This window comes from Myotis yumanensis, unplaced genomic scaffold, assembly GCF_028538775.1.
Source record: "Myotis yumanensis isolate MYYU_CA2020_CCGP unplaced genomic scaffold, mMyoYum1.0.hap1 SCAF_7, whole genome shotgun sequence".
NCBI classification, from domain to species: Eukaryota; Metazoa; Chordata; class Mammalia; order Chiroptera; family Vespertilionidae; genus Myotis; species Myotis yumanensis.
The window spans coordinates 64156431-64179453 of NW_027223758.1; the positions used below are offsets into that span (position 1 = coordinate 64156431).

General features: G+C 39.4%; 1 protein-coding gene across 4 annotated transcripts in view; it reads left to right on the top strand.

Annotated features, from left to right (window-relative positions):
• The window catches only part of CEP192 (centrosomal protein 192), a 99045-nt gene that overhangs the window by 39509 nt on the left and 36513 nt on the right, over nt 1-23023 (top strand). For all 4 annotated transcript variants that reach the window (XM_070420704.1, XM_070420705.1, XM_070420706.1 and 1 more), the window contains exons 17-29: nt 5489-6293; nt 6383-6509; nt 8525-8696; nt 11322-12243; nt 13655-13803; nt 15124-15354; nt 17550-17675; nt 17958-18101; nt 18217-18280; nt 18695-18834; nt 18929-19021; nt 19550-19668; nt 20517-20693. In XM_070420704.1, coding sequence (XP_070276805.1) covers nt 5489-6293; nt 6383-6509; nt 8525-8696; nt 11322-12243; nt 13655-13803; nt 15124-15354; nt 17550-17675; nt 17958-18101; nt 18217-18280; nt 18695-18834; nt 18929-19021; nt 19550-19668; nt 20517-20693 — 3269 coding nt within the window. The remainder of the gene's footprint in view (nt 1-5488; nt 6294-6382; nt 6510-8524; nt 8697-11321; nt 12244-13654; nt 13804-15123; nt 15355-17549; nt 17676-17957; nt 18102-18216; nt 18281-18694; nt 18835-18928; nt 19022-19549; nt 19669-20516; nt 20694-23023) is intronic.

A 23023-nucleotide genomic window follows, 5' to 3' on the forward strand; every position in this document is an offset into this window, starting at 1 on the left:
AAATCATGTTAGTTCTTGTCTAAGATCAAGTTAAGGTCATATGTGGCCCTGGTCCATGTAGCTCAGTTGGTTGAACATTCTCCCGTGCCCTGAAGGGTTGCTGGTTCAATTCCAGATCAAGGCAAATGCCCAGGTTGCAGGTTTAGTCCCCAGTCAGGGTGTGTACAAGAAGTAACTGATGGATATTTCTCTCTCTCTCTCTCTCTCTCTCTCTATCTCAAAATCAATACAAACATTAAAAAATATAAGGTCATATGTAAAAAACATTGAGTATAACATGGTTGCCTTTTTAAAAAAATTCAGTTATGTCTTTTAAAATTTTTACCACCATTTGAAAGACAATTTACTGATTGATTTTAGAGAGAGGAGAAACATCTATTTATTATTCCACTTATTTATGCATTTATTGATTTCCTTGTATGTGCCCTGACGGGAGATCGAACCTGCAACCTTGGTGTATCCGGATGATGCTCTGACCAACCGAGCTACCCAAATGAGCTCATAGTCCGGACGCTAGTTTTGTTTTTAACTTGTAAGGAGATTGAACTTGTCAAATGCTTTTTTTGTATCTATCGAGGAACATGCACTTTCTCCCGTGGTAATGTGTGAATTACATTAATTGGTTTTTGAATATTAAAGTACCTGGATTGAACACCAGACTTAGAAGCGTATCTCTTTCAGCACTATGGCCAAAGCAAAAGGTTTTTTCGCAATGTTGAAAGACAAGGTTGGATGAACTATATTGTTGAATTTACTGCTAGCTCTGAGTCATTGAACAATTCAAGAAACATTTTTATTACATAATCTGAAAGTGAGTGGTGAGTCTGTGATGAGAAGGCAGCTGAAGACTTTTTGGAAACCCTACATAAGCAGATTGTGGAGGAAAATTATTCGCCAGAGCAAATATTCAGTATGAATGAAACCTTCCTAATCTGAAAGCATATTCCTGAAAGGACTTTGATCCATAAAGAGGCAAAGTCAGTGTCAGGTTTCAGGGCTTATAAGGACAGGATAACAGTCTTGCTTTGGGTCAGTGTTGCTGGCTTCAAATCGAAGCCCTTTGTAATCTGGCACAGTGAGAACCCCAGAGCCTTCAAGTATATCAGTGAGCAGTGTACTACAGGAGCAATAAGAAGTCATGGATGACCCAACCGAGCTCCTTTTCCAAGACGCCCTCCCGAATTGTGATACCAGTGAAATGGAGAAGTACAGTTTGGAGAATAACATACTTTTCAAGATTTTGCTTATTGTTGATAATGCGCTCAGACAACCTATTATTGGTGTTCTTCATCCCAAAATCAAAGTGGTGTTTCTCTGTCCAAACACTACCTCTTTGATCCAACCAATGGACCAAGGCGTTACAGCAGCTTTTAAGGCCTACTACCGGAGGAGGACCTTTGCTGAGGCTCTTGCTGCAACTGAGGAAGACTCTGGGAAGATACTGATGCAATTATGGAAGGATTAGAACATCAAGACCTTGCTTGGGCTTGGTGTGATATTACCAAGGAGTGTATGAATGGCATTTGGAAAAAGACAAGAAGTTCATCCATGACTTCAAAGAATTTTCTCAAGGCTGAGGAGGTTGCAAAAACCAATGAGGCTGTGATTGAGATGACAAACAACTTTAATGGGTGTTGATGAGGATGACATGGAGGAGCTCCTAGAGTTGGTTCCTGAGCAGTTGACTAATGAGTTGTTGGAACTGGAGTAGGAATGTATAGCTGAGGAAGAGGCAAGAGAAAAAGAAACTGTAGGAGAAGAAAAAGAAGAAACCCTAAGAAAATTCACAGTGAAGGGTTTAATAGAAGCTTTTGCAGACTTCAGTAAGCTCCTTATAAAGGTTGAAAACATGGACCCCCAACACCGAAAGGTTTTCATTAATAGAGAGGAATGAGTATAGTGCATTATCTGCTTAAAAGCAGGAAAGAAGAAACAAACCAAGCAAACCACCATGGTCATAGTTCTGAAAAGTGACACCTGAAGAGTCTTAAGTGTGTCCGGCCCGTCTCACCCGGTCCTGATCTGGTGACCGGGACCTTCTTGCCCAGTCCTGATTCGGCAGATTGTGGGAGGGCTCCAGGGCGTGTCTGGCCCATCTTGCCCAGTCCCAATCTGCCGGGCCCCAGCAGCAAGCTAATTTACCAGTCGTAACGTCTGCCCCCTGGTGGTCAGTGCGTGTCATGCGACTGGTCTAACGGTTGAACGAATAGTCAGACAGCATATTAGGCTTTTATTATATAGGATAGAGATTGAGGAGGGAAAGAGGGAGGGGGAGAGAGAGAGACATACATCAGTCTGACTTTCAGACACTCCAATTGGGGACTAAACCTCTAACTTAGGCATATGCTCTGACTGGTAATTGAACACTCAACCTTTTGGTGTTAAGGACACCATTTCAACCAAGCCACCTGGTCAGGGCATAGAACAACTTTTAGCAATTTGAATACATTATTTTACATCTTTTCATTTTAAATGTTTGCTTTCAGTATTATTGTTAACCTCTCTAAAGGTAATGTATCTTATTTCTGACTGCTTGAAATTTTTTTTCGTTGTTTTTTGTCCATTTTACTATGATGTGCTTAGGTATCTTTTGTTTTATCCTGCTCAGGGTTCATAGGCCTTCTTTTTTAAATTTTTTTCCATAGGCCTTCTTAATTCTTGTTTGTTGACTTTCACAAATTGTAGAAAATTCTCTGCCAATATCTTTTAAATAGATATTTTTACCCCATTTTGAGAGTTCAGTTACAATTTCGTTGGACTTTTATAGAGTATACTTTTTTTTTTACCATCTTTCTGTTCTTTTTTGTAGTTTCCATTAACTTTCTCTTTCACAGTTCATTCTGGATATTTTCTTCAGAATTCTCTTCCAAGTCTGATTTTTTTCAGTTGTGTCCAATTAGTTGTTTTCGATTGATTGGGTTCTTAATTTGTTATTGTATTTCTCAGTTACAAAATTTACATTTAGTTATTTTTTTTTATTTTAATGCGTTTTATTGATTTTTTACAGAGAGGAAGGGAGAGGAATAGAGAGTTAGAAACATCGATGAGAGAGAAACATCCATCAGCTGCCTCCTGCACACTTCCTACTGGGGATGTGCCCGCAACCAAGGTACATGCCCTTGACTGGAATCGAACCTGGGACCCTTCAGTCTGCAGGCTGATGCTCTATACACTGAGCCAAACCAGTCAGGGCCATTTAGTTATTTCTTTATAATTCCTAGCCCTCTGCTAGAGTCTCAATGTTGTCTTTTACTTCCTTAACCCTTTTCGGCCCAACGTGCAGGCTGACTTGACAGACCAGGCGCTAGGAGCAGGTCCAACGTCGAGGATGAGGTCCACACCGCAAACCGGTTCAACATTCAATCCCGTCAATTAATTTGGACCAGACTGTTTGAATTCCAAAAATAAAATTGGACCGCAAAGGGTTAATTATGTTTTAGAGTTTATGTTAGATTTTATGTTTTAGATTCAGATGTGTTTTGGATTTTGATGACTATTTTCTGGATCCCCGATAGGTCTGTTTCTCTTGTACTTGGGCCACATTATCTTGAAACATCATGTGTCATTGATTGAGTGGTGGACTTTTACAGGAAAAGTTGTTGAAATAATTGGAGGTCATGGGGGATGATATCTTCCAGACAGGATTTATGTTTGCTTCTGAAAGGAAGCAAAGAACTCTAGCAATCTCAGATTACTTTACTTTGGTTGCTGAGTTGAGGTCATTAGAACCTAGCCTCAGTCTGTAGGAGGGCCAGTCTAATTTTTGTTTACTTTGACTCCTAGGGTGTAGTCCTTTGTTGTCTCTCCCTAAATTATGATGTTTATCAGGGTCACTGCCTGCCATAATTGGCAAATACTGAACTTGAGGTTTTATACTCTTACTCCCGTATGAACAGCTTTGCTTGTCTGCTTCTTGAAATTTAATCAGCTGCCTCTTGAAACAGCAGGTTCCCTAGGGAAAGCATCTCCAGTAATGGACTCACCTGTTTGGGATTCTTTCTTTTGAATTTTGGCCTCATAGTTTTTTATTCTTTTTTTTTAAAGCTTTCCAATGCCATTTAAGGGATGTCTTTGAATATGCTCTCCAGTTCTAATTGCTCTCACCAATAATTGGTTTGTATTAGTTTGTTCTTACTGGAGGCAGAAGTTCTTAACTTGCATTTTTGAATATTGAATGTGTTTGTTTCTATTATTTGGTTCCACTTTAATTTTTTATCCATGATTCCTATTTATGTCTTGCCTATAAATCCTTTTGTAAAAACTTGAATTTATTGAGTTGATACTGGTTAACAAAATTATACAGGTTTCAGGTGTATAATTCGACACATCATTTGTACACTGTATTGTGGGTTCACCACCCCAAGTCAATCTCTGTCCATCGCCATTTATCCCCCTATACCCTCCACCACCTGCCCCCCTTGCAATCACTGCATTGTTGTCCATATCCATAAGTTCTTTGTCTTATTTTCTTTATTGCTCTATTTCTCCAGCCTTCCACCTAGCCCTCCACCCCCAGATGTCAGGCTATTCTCTAGTCTGTCTCTGTTTTGCTTGTTAGTTCATTTTGTTCATTTGATTCCACATATGAGTGAAATCACATGGTACTTGTCTTTTTCTGTCTCTCCTGTAAATAATTCTACAATTGGATGAAATTACCAAGAACTATACTTGGCAGTCACAATGTCACAATGGCTTCTCAATCTTATTTTCTTAATTTTTTGGTTTTAAATTATTTTTCTGATTCCTTTTTAGCATCTTTTACTCCTGAAGATTTTTTTTTAACAATTGATAATCAGATTACATAAGTAATTCAGTATTCAACAATTGAAGTTGATAGCAGTTGTCTTATTTTTTTTCAGGATACTTCACTGCTATACCCTTAAGTTTTTGCTGCTATTAAATCTTGTCTAGCATCTATATATATATAAAAGCCCCCTAACCGGTTTGACTCAGTGGATAGAGCTTTGGCCTGTGGACCAAAGGGTCCTGGGTTCGATTCCGGTCAAGGGCACCTGCCTGGGTTGTGGGCTCGATAGGGGGTGTGCAAGAGGCAGCTGATCCATGATTCTCTCTCGTGGATGTTTCTATCTCTCTCTCTCTCTCCCTATCTGAAATAAAAAAATGTATATATTAAAAAAAAAAAAAAAAGCCTAAACAACTGTTACGACTGGTCAACCAGCCACTATGACATACACTGACCCACCAGGGGGCAGACGCTCAATGCAGGAGCTGCCCCCTGGTAGTCATTGTGCTCCCACAGCCAACCTCCAGCGGCCCAGCCAACCTCCCATGGTCCCTCCCCCCGGCTGGCTGGCCCCAGTCGGCCCCGATCGGGACTGGGTAAAACAGCCCTGATCACTGGCCAGGCTGAGGGACCTCACCTGTGCACAAATTCATGCACCGGGCCTCTAGTTTATAAGTAATGATTAATATGTACCTGTTTATGGACTGAGGTAAATTTATCTGATGTAAATTTTCTCATTTCTAGGATTGCAAACCCCAAAGATGTAAAGGCAAACTACCTGATGGTGATGATTCTGTACTTAGGATAAGCACCATTGCTTCAGCGATTGCAGATGCATCAGTGAGTACTGATCCTTCCCAACTTGCTGCCATGATCAAGGCACTTTCAAATAAAACCAGAGAGAAGACTTTTCAGGAAGATGGTGAACAACAGGAAGTTTCCATTGTGTCTCATTTCATAGCTAATGATTTAGAAAAAAGTAATGGATCCAGTGCATTTGATATGGAGAAATACCTTAGAAAAACGGAAGTTAGTAGATGCGAAGGTGGACTGGGAAACTTTTCAAGAACTGGTATGTCTGACGTTTGGGATTTATCTTTGCCAAAAGAACACACTACACAAGACATCCATACAGTGGACTTAGATGCTACTAGTATAAGTGTAAGGGAATCAGAAGAAGATACACCAGCTGCTTTTTATGGTGAAAACAGAGAGAGTGAAAACCAGGAATCATTTAGAACAACAGACTCTTCAAATTCAGTTATTACAAATATAAGAGAGAGTGAGAGTGCAATAGTTGATGTGAAGACATATTCCATTGACGACAAATTACCAGATACTGGTAACAGTGAAAAAGCTACCTCAATATCCATTCCAACATCTAATAGTTATTCATTAGTAAAGGGCCCCTTTTTGCTGTCAGAAGAGTGTGAAGAAATGCAAACTAATAGAGAAAATCAGAGGCAAAATGAATATCTTAGTGAAACAAGTAGCAGTGAAAAGCATGTGACTTTTGGAAAACATTTCTTAATCTCACCTAAAAATGTTGGTAAGTATCAAATAATTGGTCACATTTCACAAAATTATAGAGAGTAGGTTTTTTTCCTGTTCTCATTAGAAACTACATCTTTCTGATAGATTTGAAAAATTCTTCTCCTGAGCATGGTGGACATAGTTCAGAAGATGATCAGGATAGCTTCAGACCTTCCACCACTCCACTGAGTCATTCTTCTCCTAGTGAAGTTTCTGGAACGAGTTTATCAGGGTAGGTGCTTACCTTTTTTCTTTAAATAATAAAAATACATGCTCAATATAAGAAAAAAGTACATAAAAGAAAATTAATTATAGATTCATCGCTCAAAGGTAACCATTGTAAATATTTTGTCGATTTCATTCAAGCCATTTTTTGTGCAAATTTGCTATACTCTTGTTTTTTCTGCTTATAATAATTCCCTGTATTTAAAAGAAAATTAGTAATGTTACAGATTGTGTAATGAATCTGTCGTGGTTTACATGCTCCTGGTGGATACTTACTACATTGTTTCTGCCATTAGAGTGATATTGAGATGAACAAATTTGCTCACAAATTTTTTTCTCTGTTTTCACTGATTTCCTTAGGATAGATATCTAGAAATGAAATTACCAGGTTGGGAGTAAGTATATTTGAAGGCTCTCTGTATTAGCAAATTATTTCTAGAAGGGTCTTAAAGACTTGCACCCTTACCTTCAGTGTGTGATGAGAGTGTTGATCTCACTATTTTCTTATTAGCATTTTAAATAGCATTAATTTTGGATTTTTTTTCTCTTATAGTATTCACTAGGGGCCTGGTGCATGAAATTTGTGCACTGGTGGCAGAGCCCTCTCGAGGTCTGGGACACGTCGGGGGATGTCCGCTTGCTGTCTTAGGTCCAATCACCCTGGGATCGGGCCTAAGCCGGTGGTCAGACATCCCTCTTGCAGTCCGGGGCTCTCGCAGTCTGGGGCCCCTTTCTCCTTACCACCTGCCTGCAGTGGAGGTGGGAGAGGTTCCCGCCACCACCACTGTGCTCGCCAGCCATAAGCCTGGCTTCTGGCTGAGCAGCGCTCCCCCTGTTGGAGCACACTGACCACCAGGAGGCAGCTCCTGTGTTGAGCGTCTGCCCCCTGGTGGTCAGTGCATCATAGTGACCGGTCATTCTGCCAGTCATTCTGCTGTTTGGTCAATTTGCATATTAGGGTTTTATTATATAGAATTTGCATTTTTTAAAAAATAAATATATTTTATTGATTTTTTTACAGAGAGGAAGGAAGAGAGATAGAGAGTTAGAAACATCGATGAGAGAGAAACATCGATCAGCTGCCTCCTGCACATCTCCTACTGGGGATGTGCCCGCAACCCAGGTACATGCCCTTGACTGGAATCGAACCTGGGACCTTTCAGTCCACAGACCGACGCTCTATCCACTGAGCCAAACCGGTTTCGGCAGGATTTGCATTTTTAACACTAATAAGATGGGTAAATACTTTTTCAAGAGTTAGAATAAGAAACTTATTTCACAGATTTTATGACAAGTTGATCATGGTAGGCATAAAGTAACTTAACCTTTAAGTTATAGGAATTGTCTAAAGTTTAATTTTTTGAAAAGGTGTAAGTTAACATTCAAAAATTACGGACATATATAGATATATGTATGTATCTTACCTAATAATAGACAAGCGTGTAAATTGACCATCCCTCCACTACGCTCACCAGCCAATCAGGAAAGTATGCAAATTAACCCAACAAAGATGGTGGTTAATTTGCATACGCAGGTGCGGAGTGAAGACAGAAGGCTCTGGCCGGAGCAGCGAAGACTGAAGGCTGAAGAGGCTTCACTTCTCCACTGTGGCCGCAGCGAAGGCCTGGGTCCCGGGTGCCGGAGGAAAACCGGTGCCAGCAGCCAGGGGAAGGAAGGCCTATTGCACGAATCTCTTCATGCAACGGGCCTCTAGTATATATATAATTTTTGACAGTAAATTTATTGCTTTATCAAATATAATATATGTGTATTCATGGATAAACAAAATTAGATTTACAGCTGTAATAAAATAAATATAAGATTAAACCCATAATGTAAACCTATAATATAAGAATAAACTTTTGTATATTCACAACTGTAAATCTAGTTTTGCCTACCCCTGTCTATTGCAGAGTCTGAAGATTAATAAGATTGTAGGCAAAACAGGATTGGCTTTTGCTAGTGTAGATGATGTTAAATAACAGAATGGACACTCTAGTCACGAGGTGTTTTCTCTTTCAGGTGTGCTTCAGAATCTTTTGGCTCAGCAGCTCATCATCAGAAGCCCCCCTGTGAGAGTGAGTTGTCTCAGTTGATGTGTCCACAGGCGAGTGTGAGTGGGCTCACTTACGTGTCTGAACAAGAGAGCACCTGTCCCACCATGGCCTCAGATCATGGCCTTGAGGACTGCAAGGTGGGCAGCACTTTTATTATTTCTTTAGTAAGACTTCTGGCTCTAAAGTGTTACTGATGTAGGGTTCAGATTGAAGTTCCTGCCTGTATACTTTCTGTTGCCATTTTTATCTTTAAAATGGGGGGTAGCAGGGGTACAAGGAAGGAAGAGGGAGGGAGGGAGAAAGAGAGGAGAATCAAACAATTTCTCATGTTGGGTAGGCACTAGAGGTACAAATATTTTAGTATCTGCCCTTAAAACACTCTCAGTCTGGTGGAAGACACATACATGCAAGACACACTCTGTAGTGAAATGCACTGTGCTGGATCTATGCTCTGGGTATTCAGAAGGAGGTAACAAAAAGTATGACTAGGGTGTCGATAGAAGGGATAGTAGTGTATTGAAGCCATCTTTTTCAGGGATACTTGGACTTAGGCAGGGAAGAAGCAGACAAACAAATGGGGGAAGGCAGATACAGTGGGGCCTTGACTTACAAGTGTCCCAACTAACGAGTTTTTCGAGATGTGAGCCATCTCTCTCGGCTGATTTTTTGCTTTGAGTTGCGAGCTAAAATTCGGGTTACGAGCCAGCTTCAGATACCCCACCGCTAGTTGGCGCAGCGAACGTCACAGTGAACGCCACAGCATCAGTCCAGCATCACGTGTCTCACTGGTTCACTTTTGATTTGACATACGAGTAATTTGAGTTATGAGCTCCGTCACGGAACGAATTGAACTTGTAAGTCAAGGCCCCACTTTAATTGTAAATACAGACTGCATTTGAGGGACTCCAAGAAGTTTGGAATGGCTGCAGTGAATCATGTACTTGGGGAAAAGAGGAGAGGCCAAACCAAGAAGCATCTTAGATGTAAAATTTGTGATTTTGAAGGTTCTTAAGCAGAACAGTGACATGATCTGTGTTGATGTTTTCAAAGCTCATTGCAGTAGCAGTATGTAGGAGTCATTGAGAGGGGCAAGATGAGGACCATTTCACTGGAAGCTGTCTTTTTAAAAAATGTTATTATTTTTTTAAAAATTTAAATTCTTTACTGTTTAAAGTATTACATATGTCTCCTTTCCCCCCATTGACCTCTCCCCAGCCGCTCCTACCTCCAGCACATGCCCTCACCCCCCTACTGTCTGTGTCCATTGGTTATGCTTATATACATGCATACAAGATCTTTGGTTGATCTCTTACCCCCACCCCCTGCCTTCCCTCTGAGGTTTGACAGTCTGTTCGATGCTTCTATGTCTCTGGATCTATTTTTGTTCATCAGTTTATGTTGTTCATGAAAGCTGTCTTTTAGATGATGCTTTTATATGTTGAGTCTCTATGTTCTTAGCATAGTGGTTAAGAGCTGAATTGTGCAGTCTGATGGCTTCTCTGCTACTTTCAGATGGATACAATCTCCCCAAGCTGTTTCTTCATCTGTAAGGAGGGACAGTGATGTGAGAACAGGGCTTGGGAACGTATCACTGAATACATATAGGCTCTTGTTATTTTTATTGATTGATTAAGTGATGGATGGATGGATGGATGACTGGCAAATAATTTATCAGTGTCTTTGTTTCTAAAGTTTTAATCCAGAAGAAATTTTCAGACCAAGTACCAAAAATAATCAACGAGGTTAAGTGCATCTTAAGTTGTGTGTAACAGTTGTGGATGTCACCCCTAAGGTGATGCATTATAAAGAAATGAGTATATTAACATTGACTGGGGCTATTACTTCATACTTAAGAAAACAGAACCACATAACTTAGATATTTGAAAAGCCTTTGGTGCTCATAAAAATTATCATTTTTAAATATGACAGCAGTATCGATATATATAAAAGTGTAATATGCAAATCTACCTGTCGGTGGAACGACCGGTGAGCTGTGACATGCACTGACCACCAGGGGGCAGACGCTCAATGCAGGAGCTGCCCACAGGCCCCGATGGCCTGATTGGGGCCTGCTGGCTGACCTCTTAGTTCTTCCTCTTGGCGGGCAGGCTCCAACTGCCTGATGGGGAACGAGGAACCGGGGGTGGGTGGTGATGGATGCGGGCAGCACTGGGGCCCTGATCGCCCTGCCAATTGCCCCACACACAGAGGGTGCTGGCAAGGAGTGGGGCCGGCTGCCAGCAGCCAAGGAAGATTGGCCCTGATCGCAGGCCAGGCCTAGGGAGCCTATCCATGCGCCGGGCCTCTAGTAGACAAATAATGTGGGTGGGGGAGAGAGCCTTTGAACTGGTTTTGTGTTGATTCTTAACCTCATGTTGATGTAATTTGAAAGCTTGCTCACTGCTCCCCCCTCCCCCGCCCCATTCCTTTGTTACTAATTTACTTAAATTTTTATTGTACAATTTAGAAGGAAAAAATTCCTTAAATTTTACAAAATTAGTTCTCTTGTCCTTTATGTAAATATTTTCAGAAATAGAATTGGTATATACCTCCTCTTTAATCTCCTCATAATTATTTCTATAAAATAATGAATGCAAACTTTTTTTAAAACTTAATCCTGCATTTCATAGCTGCCAAACTACATTTATTTTATGTGTAAGCAGACTTTTTTTTTCAGAGTTAACATTGTTTAGGTCTGTTTATTATGTTATTTGGATTTGTAATAATCTATGGATTATTTCTAAAAAATTTTTGTCACTCAGAGTGATATCACCAGTGAGTTGAGCACCACAATTATTCGAGGAAGTCCAATTCCACCAGAGGAACAGGCTGTGGAAAAGTTGAGAGAAAAAGATTCATTTCAAGGTAGAGGAAGAGAAACATTGTCACATATTATCCAGGAAAAGTCAGATACAGAGAAAATGACTGAAACCACTTCTCTGAGTAGCAAACCTGAAGATGTAAAACCTACGTTTAGATTTAGTAAAGATCTTTCCTCCAAAAGTGAAGATCTGTCGGAAACCACTGCCACCGGTTTGACTACAAACTCCAGTGAATTGGACCAGATCAGCCTGGCTCATCTGAGCAAGTCAGGTCTCAGGCACCCGATTGTGTCAGCATTGCCACGCCTCCCTTTGACACTCCAGGCATCTGGGAACGAAAGTAAGAGAGTAACTTCAGAAGATACGTCAACTACCAACAGTGCGTTGAGTGGCCGGGTCCCTCATCAGATGGCCTCTGGAAGCCAGTGTGCCTCTATTCCCAGCTCTGTGGTTTATGGCTCTGCGCTCGACATGCAGAACATGCCCACCTCAGTTCCTGCACTGTTGACTCGACATTCTTTAGCCACAGCTCCCTTTGCCCAGCAGTATTTGGGAACACTACCTGCAGCTGCAAATGCTGCTTTGCCTCCGTGCTATACTGGCAGCACCACCGTCTGTGGGTTCTCAGGAAGCTGTTCTTATCCTGCTGTCACAGGCGAGCATGTTCAGAACTCTGTGGCTGTGGACATTTGTCTAGGACAAAATATCACCTCTGGATTGATGGGTACTTCTTCCCTTTGTAACCCATATTCTAATACCACACATCAGAATCTTCTAACTACAGCAAAATCTTTTCCTGTGCAGTCTGTTGGTGCAAATTATGGCATTGAACCATGGGATTCAGAAATGATGTCAGGATTTGGTGAGATGCTTTTTCTGTTATTGCCTGTTGTTGCTTGCTATTACTTAAGATTGAGTTTTCTCAAATGATACCATAAAAACTAATTTTGTTTCTTTTTTTTTTACATTATTTATTTATTTTCTTTTCTTCTTCTTTTTTTTTTTTTTTTTTTTTGCTAAAAGTATTACAAAGGGTATTACATATGTGTCCTTTTTTTGCCCCCGCCCTTGACAATCCCCTGCCCTCCCTTACCCCCCAGTGTCTTATGTCCATTAGTTATGCTTATATGCATGCATACAAGTCCTTCGGTTGATCTCTTACCCCCCTCCCTCCTGCCCCCCAACCCTCCAAAACTAGTTTTGTTTCAAAGAGATAATTATGGGCCTGAGTTTCTCATAAGTTTTTTCCTTTGTCCTGGAATTTGGAATATTTCTGGTCAAGGGTCCCTGAAGTGGCCTTAGAAAAATATGAAAACTTATGTAGATGAAACTCCCAATACCTTTGTCTTCCTGTCTGTTGTGTTCTGCACTTGTGTTCTGTTAGTCTTTCAACTAGGAAATGTCCAGTTTAGAGTCACCTCCCTGAAGGAGTGAGTCTCCTTCCAGCTTTTAAGTCTTGGAGGGTTACTGTAGTGAGAGAGGGCGCCCTTCCACTTCTGTCTGTAGTAGCTGAACTGCCCCTGATTCTCTTGTTGACGGTCACTCTGCTAAGCAGAGCTGGGTGCTGTGCTTTTTCTGACCCAGTACACACAGCCACTGGAGTGCTGTCTTTAAGGAAATTCCAGAGTAACTGCTTAAGGGTGGTGAAAAGACTGGTTGTATTAAAAATCCAAGTTAGAACCTCTATCATTTCTTACTAGGTTAGGCAGTGGCTTATATTTGCGGGGGGGGGGGGGGGGGGGGGGGGAGAAGAGATTAGTAATATGTAGTAACATCTGAAAGTTGATTAGCTTTAAATTGTGAGCTTGATCAGTTTTAATTATTCTTATTCCTTGGCTGGATTCAGCAAGAAATAATTGTTGGCCAACCTATTCTGAGGCTTAGAGAATATCAAGGAGCCTGAAGACCTGGATCACTTTATACCATACCTCTGTGTATAAACAAGTAGTCTTCTATAAAACTTCCATTTAACTAGCTGTGCATTTAATCAGGTATTCACTATAACTTGCATTTTTTAAAATACATATTTTTATTGATTTCAGAGAGGAAGGGAGAGGGAGAGAGAGATAGAAACATCAATGATGAGAGAGAATCACTGATTGGCTGCCTCCTGCACACCTCCTACTGGCGTACACCCGCAACCCAGGCATGTGTCCTTACTTATGTGGGAATCAAACCTGGGGCCCTTCAGTCTGCAGGCTGATGCTCTGTCCACTGAGCCAAACCAGGTAGGGCATAACTTGCATTTTTGACTATGCTTTATCTTTACCCAGGGAATGTAAGAGTACCTGAGGAAGTGAAGTTTCCTCATGCTTGCTGTGTTGGTATTGCTTCACAAACCCACCTTAGTGTACTTAATCCAACCACCCGCTGGCTGCAGGTCAGCATAGGAGTTCTCAGTGTTAGTGTTAATGGTGACAAGGTAAGTTTTTAACAACTTTCTCTTTTGACTTAACAATTGCATTATGATTAATGCTGGATTTCTTTTTTGTCTAGTACGTCCTTTTATACTGGGAGTATGTCCCTCCCCTTATACCTTGTACAAAATCATTGGAATGGTATCTTTCTTGGCCCCTCTTTTGTTGTAATTCTTCTGGTGTAAGAGGTGAAATCTGAATGTGTTTCTCATTTTCTGCCAGTTATTATTTATTTATTAATCATTATATTTCATTGTTATTTATGAAATTATGTATATGTCCTTTTAGTGCTATTATTTAAACCACTGAAAGCTCTTGAGTTTCTAGTTTTGTTAAATGTGATTGAATATAAGTTACTGTCATTTATCAAAAAAACAAGTTACTCTTAGGGCCCACACCTTTAGTAGTCTTTTTGACTATTTATTATGTTTTTACATGATGTTTTGAAATACCTGGAAATACAATTTTAACATTAACCCATAGTGAGGATCTCTCACATGATCAGTAACAGCTGTCATAGTTCTAGTTCTAGAATATAAATCTTCTCTTATGATTGCATATCAGTGAGTAGGGAGGGTGGGAAATATGGACAGCAGCACCTGTTCTGTAATATCCTGATTTTGCAACTGCTACTTGCAGACCAGCATTGGTGGTCTACTCTCCCCTATTACATCCTAGTAATAGCCTTTTTCTGGTAAAATAAGACGGTCTCTACCCTACTCTCCTTTTTTCCTAGCTTATACCCTCTGCTCTCATATCCTGAGGTTAGAGGAAAAGCAGGTAGTTGAAGGAAAGGGTTGAGGATAGAAGGTGGTGAGATTGAAGGCCTTCTCAGGAAGCAGTGTTGTCTCTGGAAGTGGGGGTAGAAAAGATGATCCCCATTTACAGTGAGTGAGAAGGGAGGGTTTGGAGCAAATCACAATCATAGACTTGGAGGTGTGACAAGAAGTATTAAGAGATCAGTCTAACCATCCTGCATTGTACCAAAAACTAGGTCCGGGGACCATGTGCAGGGCTGTGAAGTACTGCAATTTTCAGTTTCCTTTCCAAGGAAGGTGTGGGTATCAAAAACTGTGTTTGCTTTAAAATAGACTATGGGCCATGAATTCAACCTATCTTCATAAGGTTTCATGAGTTTGACTAATTGTAATCTACAGATAATGAGTTATAGACTTGGATATTTTTGAAGAGGTAATATATGTCTAGGTTTGGTAGTTCAAGTGACGGGAAAAGGATCTTAAAACTATTTGATTCTCCTTCTTGATTTTCATTGTGAAGCCATTTTTTAACAAACCATGTGGCTCTTTGTTTTTTTTTTTATTAAGGTGGATCTTTTAGCATATCCTTGTTTAGTTTTCAAGAATAAAGTCATCATAAGACCTCATGCCACAGAAGAGATAAAAGTACTTTTCATACCATCCGATCCTGGGATTTTCAGATGTATATTCAGTGTTGCTTCTTGGCCATTTACAGCAGATGCTGAGACAGTAGTCCAAGCAGAAGCCTTGGCAAGCAGAGTCATTCTCACCGCTATTGCTGAGACCCCTGTGATCGAGGTAACTATTTGTAAGCGGATCTTTTAATGAAGTCAATATAACCTTAAAAGTAATATTTAGTAAAAAATGAATTTGTGAGTAAATGTGCCACAAAATTCACTTCCAGCTAAACATTAGTTCTTAATATCTTCTTATTCCAAAATTTAAAATTATTTCTTTTGTTTTACAGAAACATGGATGTATTTGCTCAGATGTTTATAAAGCAAAGTGTAGCATTAAATCTTATTTTCAAACCTTATATTCATTTTATAATTTGATATTCACTTAGGAAAGTGCTATGTTCAAATTATTCTTTCTTTTCTGTACCTGAAGACTATTTGCCAGCTGAAGAAATCTCTCTTCTGTAGTCCTCTATTTTCTAGAAGTGAAAGAGATAAGGTCTAGCCTAGTTGGGATAATGGGGCAGTTACCGTGTTATATGCCTCTTTAGGACAGTGGCACTCAACTTTGGCTGCACATTAGAATACCACTGGTGTTTTGTTTGTTTGTTTTTATTGATTTCAGAGAGGAAGGGAGAGGGAAAGAGAATCATTGATCAGCTGCCTCCTGCACATTGGGGATTAAGCCTGCAACCCATGTATGTGTGCTGACCGGGAATCGAACCATGGCCTCCTGGTTCATAGGCTGACACTCAACCCCTGAGGCACTTTGGGCCGGGCTCCACTACTGCTTTTTTTAAAATTGAATTTATTGGGGTACAGGTTTCAAGTGTACAATTAAACATCATTTGTATACTGCTCATGCACCCATCTCCCCAAGCATAGTCCCTTTCTATCCCCATTTTCGCCCCCTTTGCCCACCTCTCCTACTCCCACTCCCTATCCCTCTGGCTATCACCACACTGTTTTCTCTATCTTTTAGTTATACATATTTTTTTCTTTTTTTCCCCCCTCTTAATTCCTTCATCTTTTTCATCTGGTCCCCCCAAACTCCCTCCCATCTGATAGCTATCAGTATGTTCCATTTCTCTGTTTCTATTTTGTCAGTTCATTTTATTAGATCCCACATATAAGTGAGATCATGTGGTATTTGTCTTTCTCTGACTGGGTTATTTCGCATAGCATAATAATATCCAGGTCCATTCATGCTGTGACAAAAGGTAAGATTTCCTTTCTTTTTCTGGCCAAGTAGTATTCCACTGTGTAAATGTACCATAGGTTTTTTATCTCCTCATCTACTGATGGGCACTTGGGCTATTTCCAGTTCTTGGCTATTGTAAATAATGCTGCAGTGAACATAGGGGTACATATAATCTTTCGAATTAATGTTTTAGGTTTCTTTGGATATATTCCCCAAAGTGGGATCGCTGGGTCAAAAGTCAGTTCCATTTTTAATTGAGAAAACTTTATACTGTACCAGTCCGCATTCCCACCAACAGTGTACGGGGTTCCCTTTTCTCCACATTCTCACCAGCACTTGTTGTGTGTTGCTTTATTGATGATAGTCATTTGGACAGGAGTGAGGTGATATCTAATTGTGGCTTTAATTTACATCTGTCTGATGATTAGTGATGTCGAGCAGTTTTATCATGTGTCTGTTGGCCATCTGTATATCCTTTTTGTAAAAGTATCTATTCAGGTCCTTTACCGATTTTTTAATTGGGTTGTTTGTCTTCCTGGTATTGAGTTGTATAAGTTCTGTATATATTTTGGAAATTAACCCCTTATCAGATATATCATTGGCAAATATGTTCTCCCATTCAGTGGGTTCCCTTTTCATTTTGTTGATGGTTTCTTTTGCTGTGCAGAAGCTTTTTAGTTTGATGTAGTTTGTTTATTTTTTCTTTGTTTCCCTTGCTCTAGGAGATATATCGGCAAAAATATTGCTACCAGAGATATCTGAGACTTAACTGCCTATGTTTTCTTCTAGGATTTTTCTGGTTTCATGGCTTACATTTAAGTCTTTTATCCATTTTGAGTTTATTCTTGTGTTAGATTGTCTTAAGATCTAAGACTTTTCAAAGTAACAGCAGCTAAGTGTTGCTTTGTTCTGTACAATATTTGAGTAATAGACTAACAAAAAGAATTTAACATTAATTTTTTTAGAAATAGCAATGGTAAAATAGCCTGGGGAAACTTAGGTAAGTTTACCTTTAATGCTGACTCTTGTGGCTGACGGGCAGTGATATGAACATATGTTGTGATACTTATTAATACATTGCTTTTTATAAATTAGTCCCTTTTTTTCTTAATTAGGTAGAAACAGAAAAGAAAGATGTTCTTGATTTTGGTGACTTGACTTATGGTGGCTGGAAAGCTCTCCCATTAAAATTGATAAATAAGACACATGCCATCGTGCCAATCAGACTTATTATTAATGCTGTAAGTACTAATGTACAGAAAGAAACCGGTTTATAGAGCACAATGATTTTGAATTCTAGATACTGCTAATATTATTCTTTGTTAATTTTTCTTTCATGAAAGTAAATTTTTAAAAATCTTTATTGTTGAAAGTATTACAAACGTCCCCTTTTTTCTCCCAGTGACACCTTATAGTCCACGCCCGCCCTCAAAAGTAAATTTTTTTGTTAAAGATTCTTTAAACAAGTTTAACGTTTTACCAACTTTGGCTTTATTGAAAATGATTCTTCTACTTCTGCACAGAATGCCATAGCCTGGCGTTGCTTCACGTTTTCCAAGGAACCCGTCTGTGCTTCGATGAGAGCTGCTCCTTATGCTGATGTGATTGCTCAGCTGGCAGCTCCTTCTGTGATCAATCACATGATGCCCGCCAGTTACGATGGACAGGTAAGCTAGGTGTTTTAGAATTAAAAGGGAAGTTAAGTTTCCAAACTACTTTTCTTTCATTAAGATTTTAATCTTAATGCCAGTATTCACTTAATTTTTAAATTTTATTTTACAGGATCCTGAATTTTTTATAATTTGGGTTCTTTTCCATAGTCCAAAGAGACACATCACTTCTTCAGGTATCATTTTTACGTTTTGTCAGAATTCCTTAACCCTGTACCTGAATAAATTAAAAAGTTGAGGCTTATTTCCTTTATCAGTAAATATGAATACTTTGAGTAACTTGTCACATGTTTTATGTTGTTTTAAAAATGGGGCAGAGATCGTGGCCTGTGGGGTTAAATCCTTACAACTGTGGCTAACTCAAGTAAACTGAAAACTTTTGGGGATCTTTTCTGCTAATTGATTTGATCACATCTACCAATTGGATGTTTTCCCTTTTCTTCCTCCAATTATTTTTATTTCTCTTTGTTCTTTAAGATAGTATCTTACTTAAGATTTCTTGTGACCCCTGAGGGCATAATGTTTGACCACTCTTGGCATTTAGAATTAAATAACTCTGGTGTCTGAACTAAAAGAATGAACTTTTATAGAGATTCTGGACTCAGCAGAAGAATTCTTGGCAAGAGTTGATATAGAAGTTGATAGCCCAAACCCTACGCCAGTCATTAAAAGTGTTGGTCTTCGAGCCAGAACAGGAATTGCTAGGATACATGCTCCAAAGGACTTACAGGTACTCGAAACTCTTTGCCATTATTTTATGTTCAGGTTGGTCTAATTGTAATTGTGACAATTTTTTAAAATGCCTGCTTTATCCCATCCTCTAGACTCTGCATTTGTTTGCCAGTGTGGCTTCCTCAACAAAACAGCACTTACCCTTGAAAAATGCTGGGAATATTGACGTTTACTTAGATATCAAGGTAAGAATGTGTGTCAGTGCTATGACATAGTATTTCCTCAGACTGTGAGACTGAAGGTACTGTGCTACCTTCCTTGTCAGAGTGCCATGGGATCAAATGGAAGAGTCTGCAAATGCTTTAAATGCTGGGTATTACACTAGTATAAAGTAGATGATAAGGACTTTATATAATATTTCATATATAAGAACCAAGTTTTTGATTAGTTTCTGAAAAATGTGTGTTCTCCTTTCCCTAGGTAGAATTGGAGAAATAGACATTATTTCTGAATCATGTGGTTGAGTAAGAGGGTAGGGTTTTAGTGACCAGGAATTAAGGATAGGGTAGAAGATAAAGTTTGCTATGGGAGATGAAGGAGAAGGAAATATCCTTTCCAAGATAATAAGACAAGGTGGGACAGTGATGGATGAGGAGGAAGGGAGAAATAACCTGACTTAGTAAATGAGAAAGACACATAAGACAAAGAGAGTAACTGAGTAAAAGCCATATTTGTATAAATCGGCATTTAGTTATAATTATATAAATATTTAGATCCCAGATCAAGGAAGTCACTTTTCAGTGGTTCCAGAGACTCTCTTCCTTAAACCTGGAGAAGAACACGAAGTTATTGTTTCATTTACTCCAAAGGATCCCCAAACCGCTGAGGAAAGGTAATACATAATTGTTTATAATGAAAAGTTTTTACTCTTCTCAAGTTACTACTCACTTAACTTAGATATGCTTCAGTTCACAGCCTGAATGATAGAATACACATTTTACCTCACCTATCAGATGATAGCTCTGTCTTACCTCTTTCATTTAACCTTAGAGTTTCTTCCTCTATTTACTAAAAAAAAACTTCTTTTAAGCCTATTGACTAGAAATCTAAAAGTCCTATATCCAAGTATATTTTGACAAAAGTAAATAACAGAATTTTAGTCTTGATGTTTCTCATTAACTTTTTTTTTCTCTTTCCAAGGAAACCATTGGTTGACCTTGTCTGTTGTTAGTTTAAAATACTTTTCTTCACCCCCTTCTCAGTGCCTGCGACTTTTTGGCACCCAAGCCATAAATGAGTGAATAACACCATTATTTTTAGTATTTGAACTTGCTTGATAAACCTAGTGCAGTACTTAGCATGTAGTCCTGAGACACATGACCTATCTCCTGCCTGGGTTACTGAAGCCGTAGAGGGCTAGTCTGCTACTGTGGCCTGCAGCACTTGCCCCCAACTTCACTGGCTTAACTCTTTCATCTCAGAAGCTTCCTCAACTCTTCCTAAAGTCCTTGTAAATAGTATTTAGTAGTGTCCCTATTTAGTTAGCCCCTTGACCACCTAGTAGATGGCATTGTGACAGTCTCTGTCCTTATCTGTAGTCTCCTCCAAAAAATAACCTGTAATGATGGGAAGGGCATTGTATCCTCGGCACCCAGCTCAGTCTCATGGACAAAGGAAACATGTAGGAAATAGTTGCCAAAAGAATTCTGGACATTTAACTTAATTGGTTTTCTTTGTCAGGATCTTGAAAATATTTGTGCAGCCATTTGGACCTCAGTATGAAGTAGTGTTAAAAGGTGAAGCAGTTTCCTCAGAAAATAAACCTCTAGCACCTGGATCTGGCTGCTCAGACATTCCATCCATTTTATCCAACAAGCAGTTTTTGGCTTGGGGAGGTGTCCCTCTGGGCAGAACACAGTAAGTATGCATGTAGCAGCCTCTGCTGCGATCTTGCTGTTATCTCCCAATGTGATTCCCCGCTGTGTTAGGTGTGACCATGTTAATATTTTTAGAATTGAATAAAGCTGTCTTATCATCCTTAATCTTCCTGTCATGAATTCAAAATTTTTTATTTAAATTTCCACCTGTTTTTAAATGCAATCTAAAAACATAGGTTTCAATTTTCTTATGCTTTTTGGCGAATTCCTTGCTGATTTCCAAATGTAGGCAATTAAGAGTATCTTTGTTTCTTCTCTGGGAAGCACTATGAAAAGGAAGGAAGACATTCTTTTTAAGGAATTTACAAATTAGTTGGTGAATGCTTTGTACTGTAGAGTGAAGGGTATAAGGGGTCTCTAATAGAATAGATATATTCTCTTATAGGTTAATGTGAATTATATCTCTAATTTTATTTTTATTTTATTTTATTTTTTAAATATATTTTATTGATTTTTTACAGAGAGGAAGGGAGAGGGATAGAGAGCCAGAAACATCGATGAGAGAGAAGCATCGATCAGCTGCCTCCTGCACGCCCCCCACTGGGGATGTGCCCGCAACCAAGGTACATGCTCTTGACCGGAATCGAACCCGGGACCCTTCAGTCCGCAGGCTGACGCTCTATCCACTGAGCCAAACCGGTTCTGGCACTAATTTTATTTTTATATTTATTTTGATTATACATTATGGATAACTGAGTAATAAAATTAATTGGCATATAACATGTAGTATGTATAGTAATATTTTCCCCTTCCTGAGTTTAGCAACATAGATAAATTTTTTTACCAACCTCATATCAGTAAAAATTTCTAATTAATAACCTACGTAATTATTAAACCTAAATGTTTACTCTTTCATAATTTTACACTTTTATGTTTATCCTAAATGTTTTACCTATACATTTCTATGGTACCTGAGAGATAAAGTTCTGGCTGAATCTACTATAGGTGTGAACAAATTACTTCTTTAAAATTATAGTTTTGTCAGTGCAAAAAGGATCTAATTGAACTTCCTTACTTTAAATATATTTTTATTGATTTCAGAGAGGAAGGGAGAGAGAGAGAGAGAGAGAGAAACATCAGTGATGAGAGAGAATTATTGATTGGCTGCCTCCTGCATGCCCCCCACTGGGGAAGAGCCCACAACCCAGGCATGTGCCCTGACCAGAAATCAAACTGTGACCTCCTGGTTCATAGGCTGATGCTCAACCACTGAGCCACGCCGGCTGGGCTGAACCTCCTTACTTTATAGAGTTTATACCTCTGTTTAATCACTCATGTAGACATCTGTACTTGTTTTGTTCCAAAAGCAGTTTTCCAAAGGACACAGTAACATAAAAACAGTTAAGTGAGAAATTACTTCTGTGGGAAATTGAGGCAGTCATCATAAAGGTGGCCCTTGAGGTCTCGATGGGAGACCTTGTGCACTTGCCTTAATGTGAGTCTTGGGCTTGCTTGTTTCTGACACAAGTCACAGTATTCAGAGGTTAAGAGCAAAGCAGTTACTATGTGAGAGAGCAGAGCCATTCCTGCTACAGACTTTAGAGAGATGTTTCTTCCAGGGGTCCTTTTAAAGAGAAAGTTGTATAATATAGTGAATCTCAAGGAAAAACAATTTCACAGTGAATACTGCATCAGGATGCTCCCCCTGTGACTAGACGTGCCACACCTGAACCCCCAAGTGAAGGCATTCTCTGAGTGCTGAGCATGTGGTGGTTTGATTTAGAAATCCCTTAGGCACCTGGAAGAATGTGCAGACTGCATGTTCTTTAAGCAGCTCTCTGTAAAGGTTTCTCTCAGCTACAGACTTTTCAAAATCCTGAATGACAGTGGTTATGAGGTACTATGCTCTCTTCAGTAGTTCCGGTGTTGTTGGTTATATGTGCCATATGTTTTTTGAAGCCAGTTAAGAGGGATTCAGGATTGACACTGATGTTGAAAGGAAGGTCTGAACAAGGACATGTGCCTGTAGAGAAGGTTTTTCCTATTCTGTACACTTGAACCTGAACAGTGTTTAAATGCCAAAATTTTTCTCAAAACAGTAATCTGCGGTTGCTCTAGTACTTGTACAAATAGTTGATTGAGACCTTTAAGTCTGTGCTGTGCAAGGTGGCCAAAATAATGAAGCTGGTCAGCTCAGCCATTAATGTCCAAGTTAAAAAGAAGAGGAAAATTAGCTTCAGTCTGCCCTAGCAATCACAGCTGATCTTACAGCTGCTCTTGTCCATTAAGCCAAAGGCAGAAGAAAGTCATTAAGAGCCATCATCATCCTTGTATTTCTGACTGAATTTCCTACTTTATGATAGAATTTAT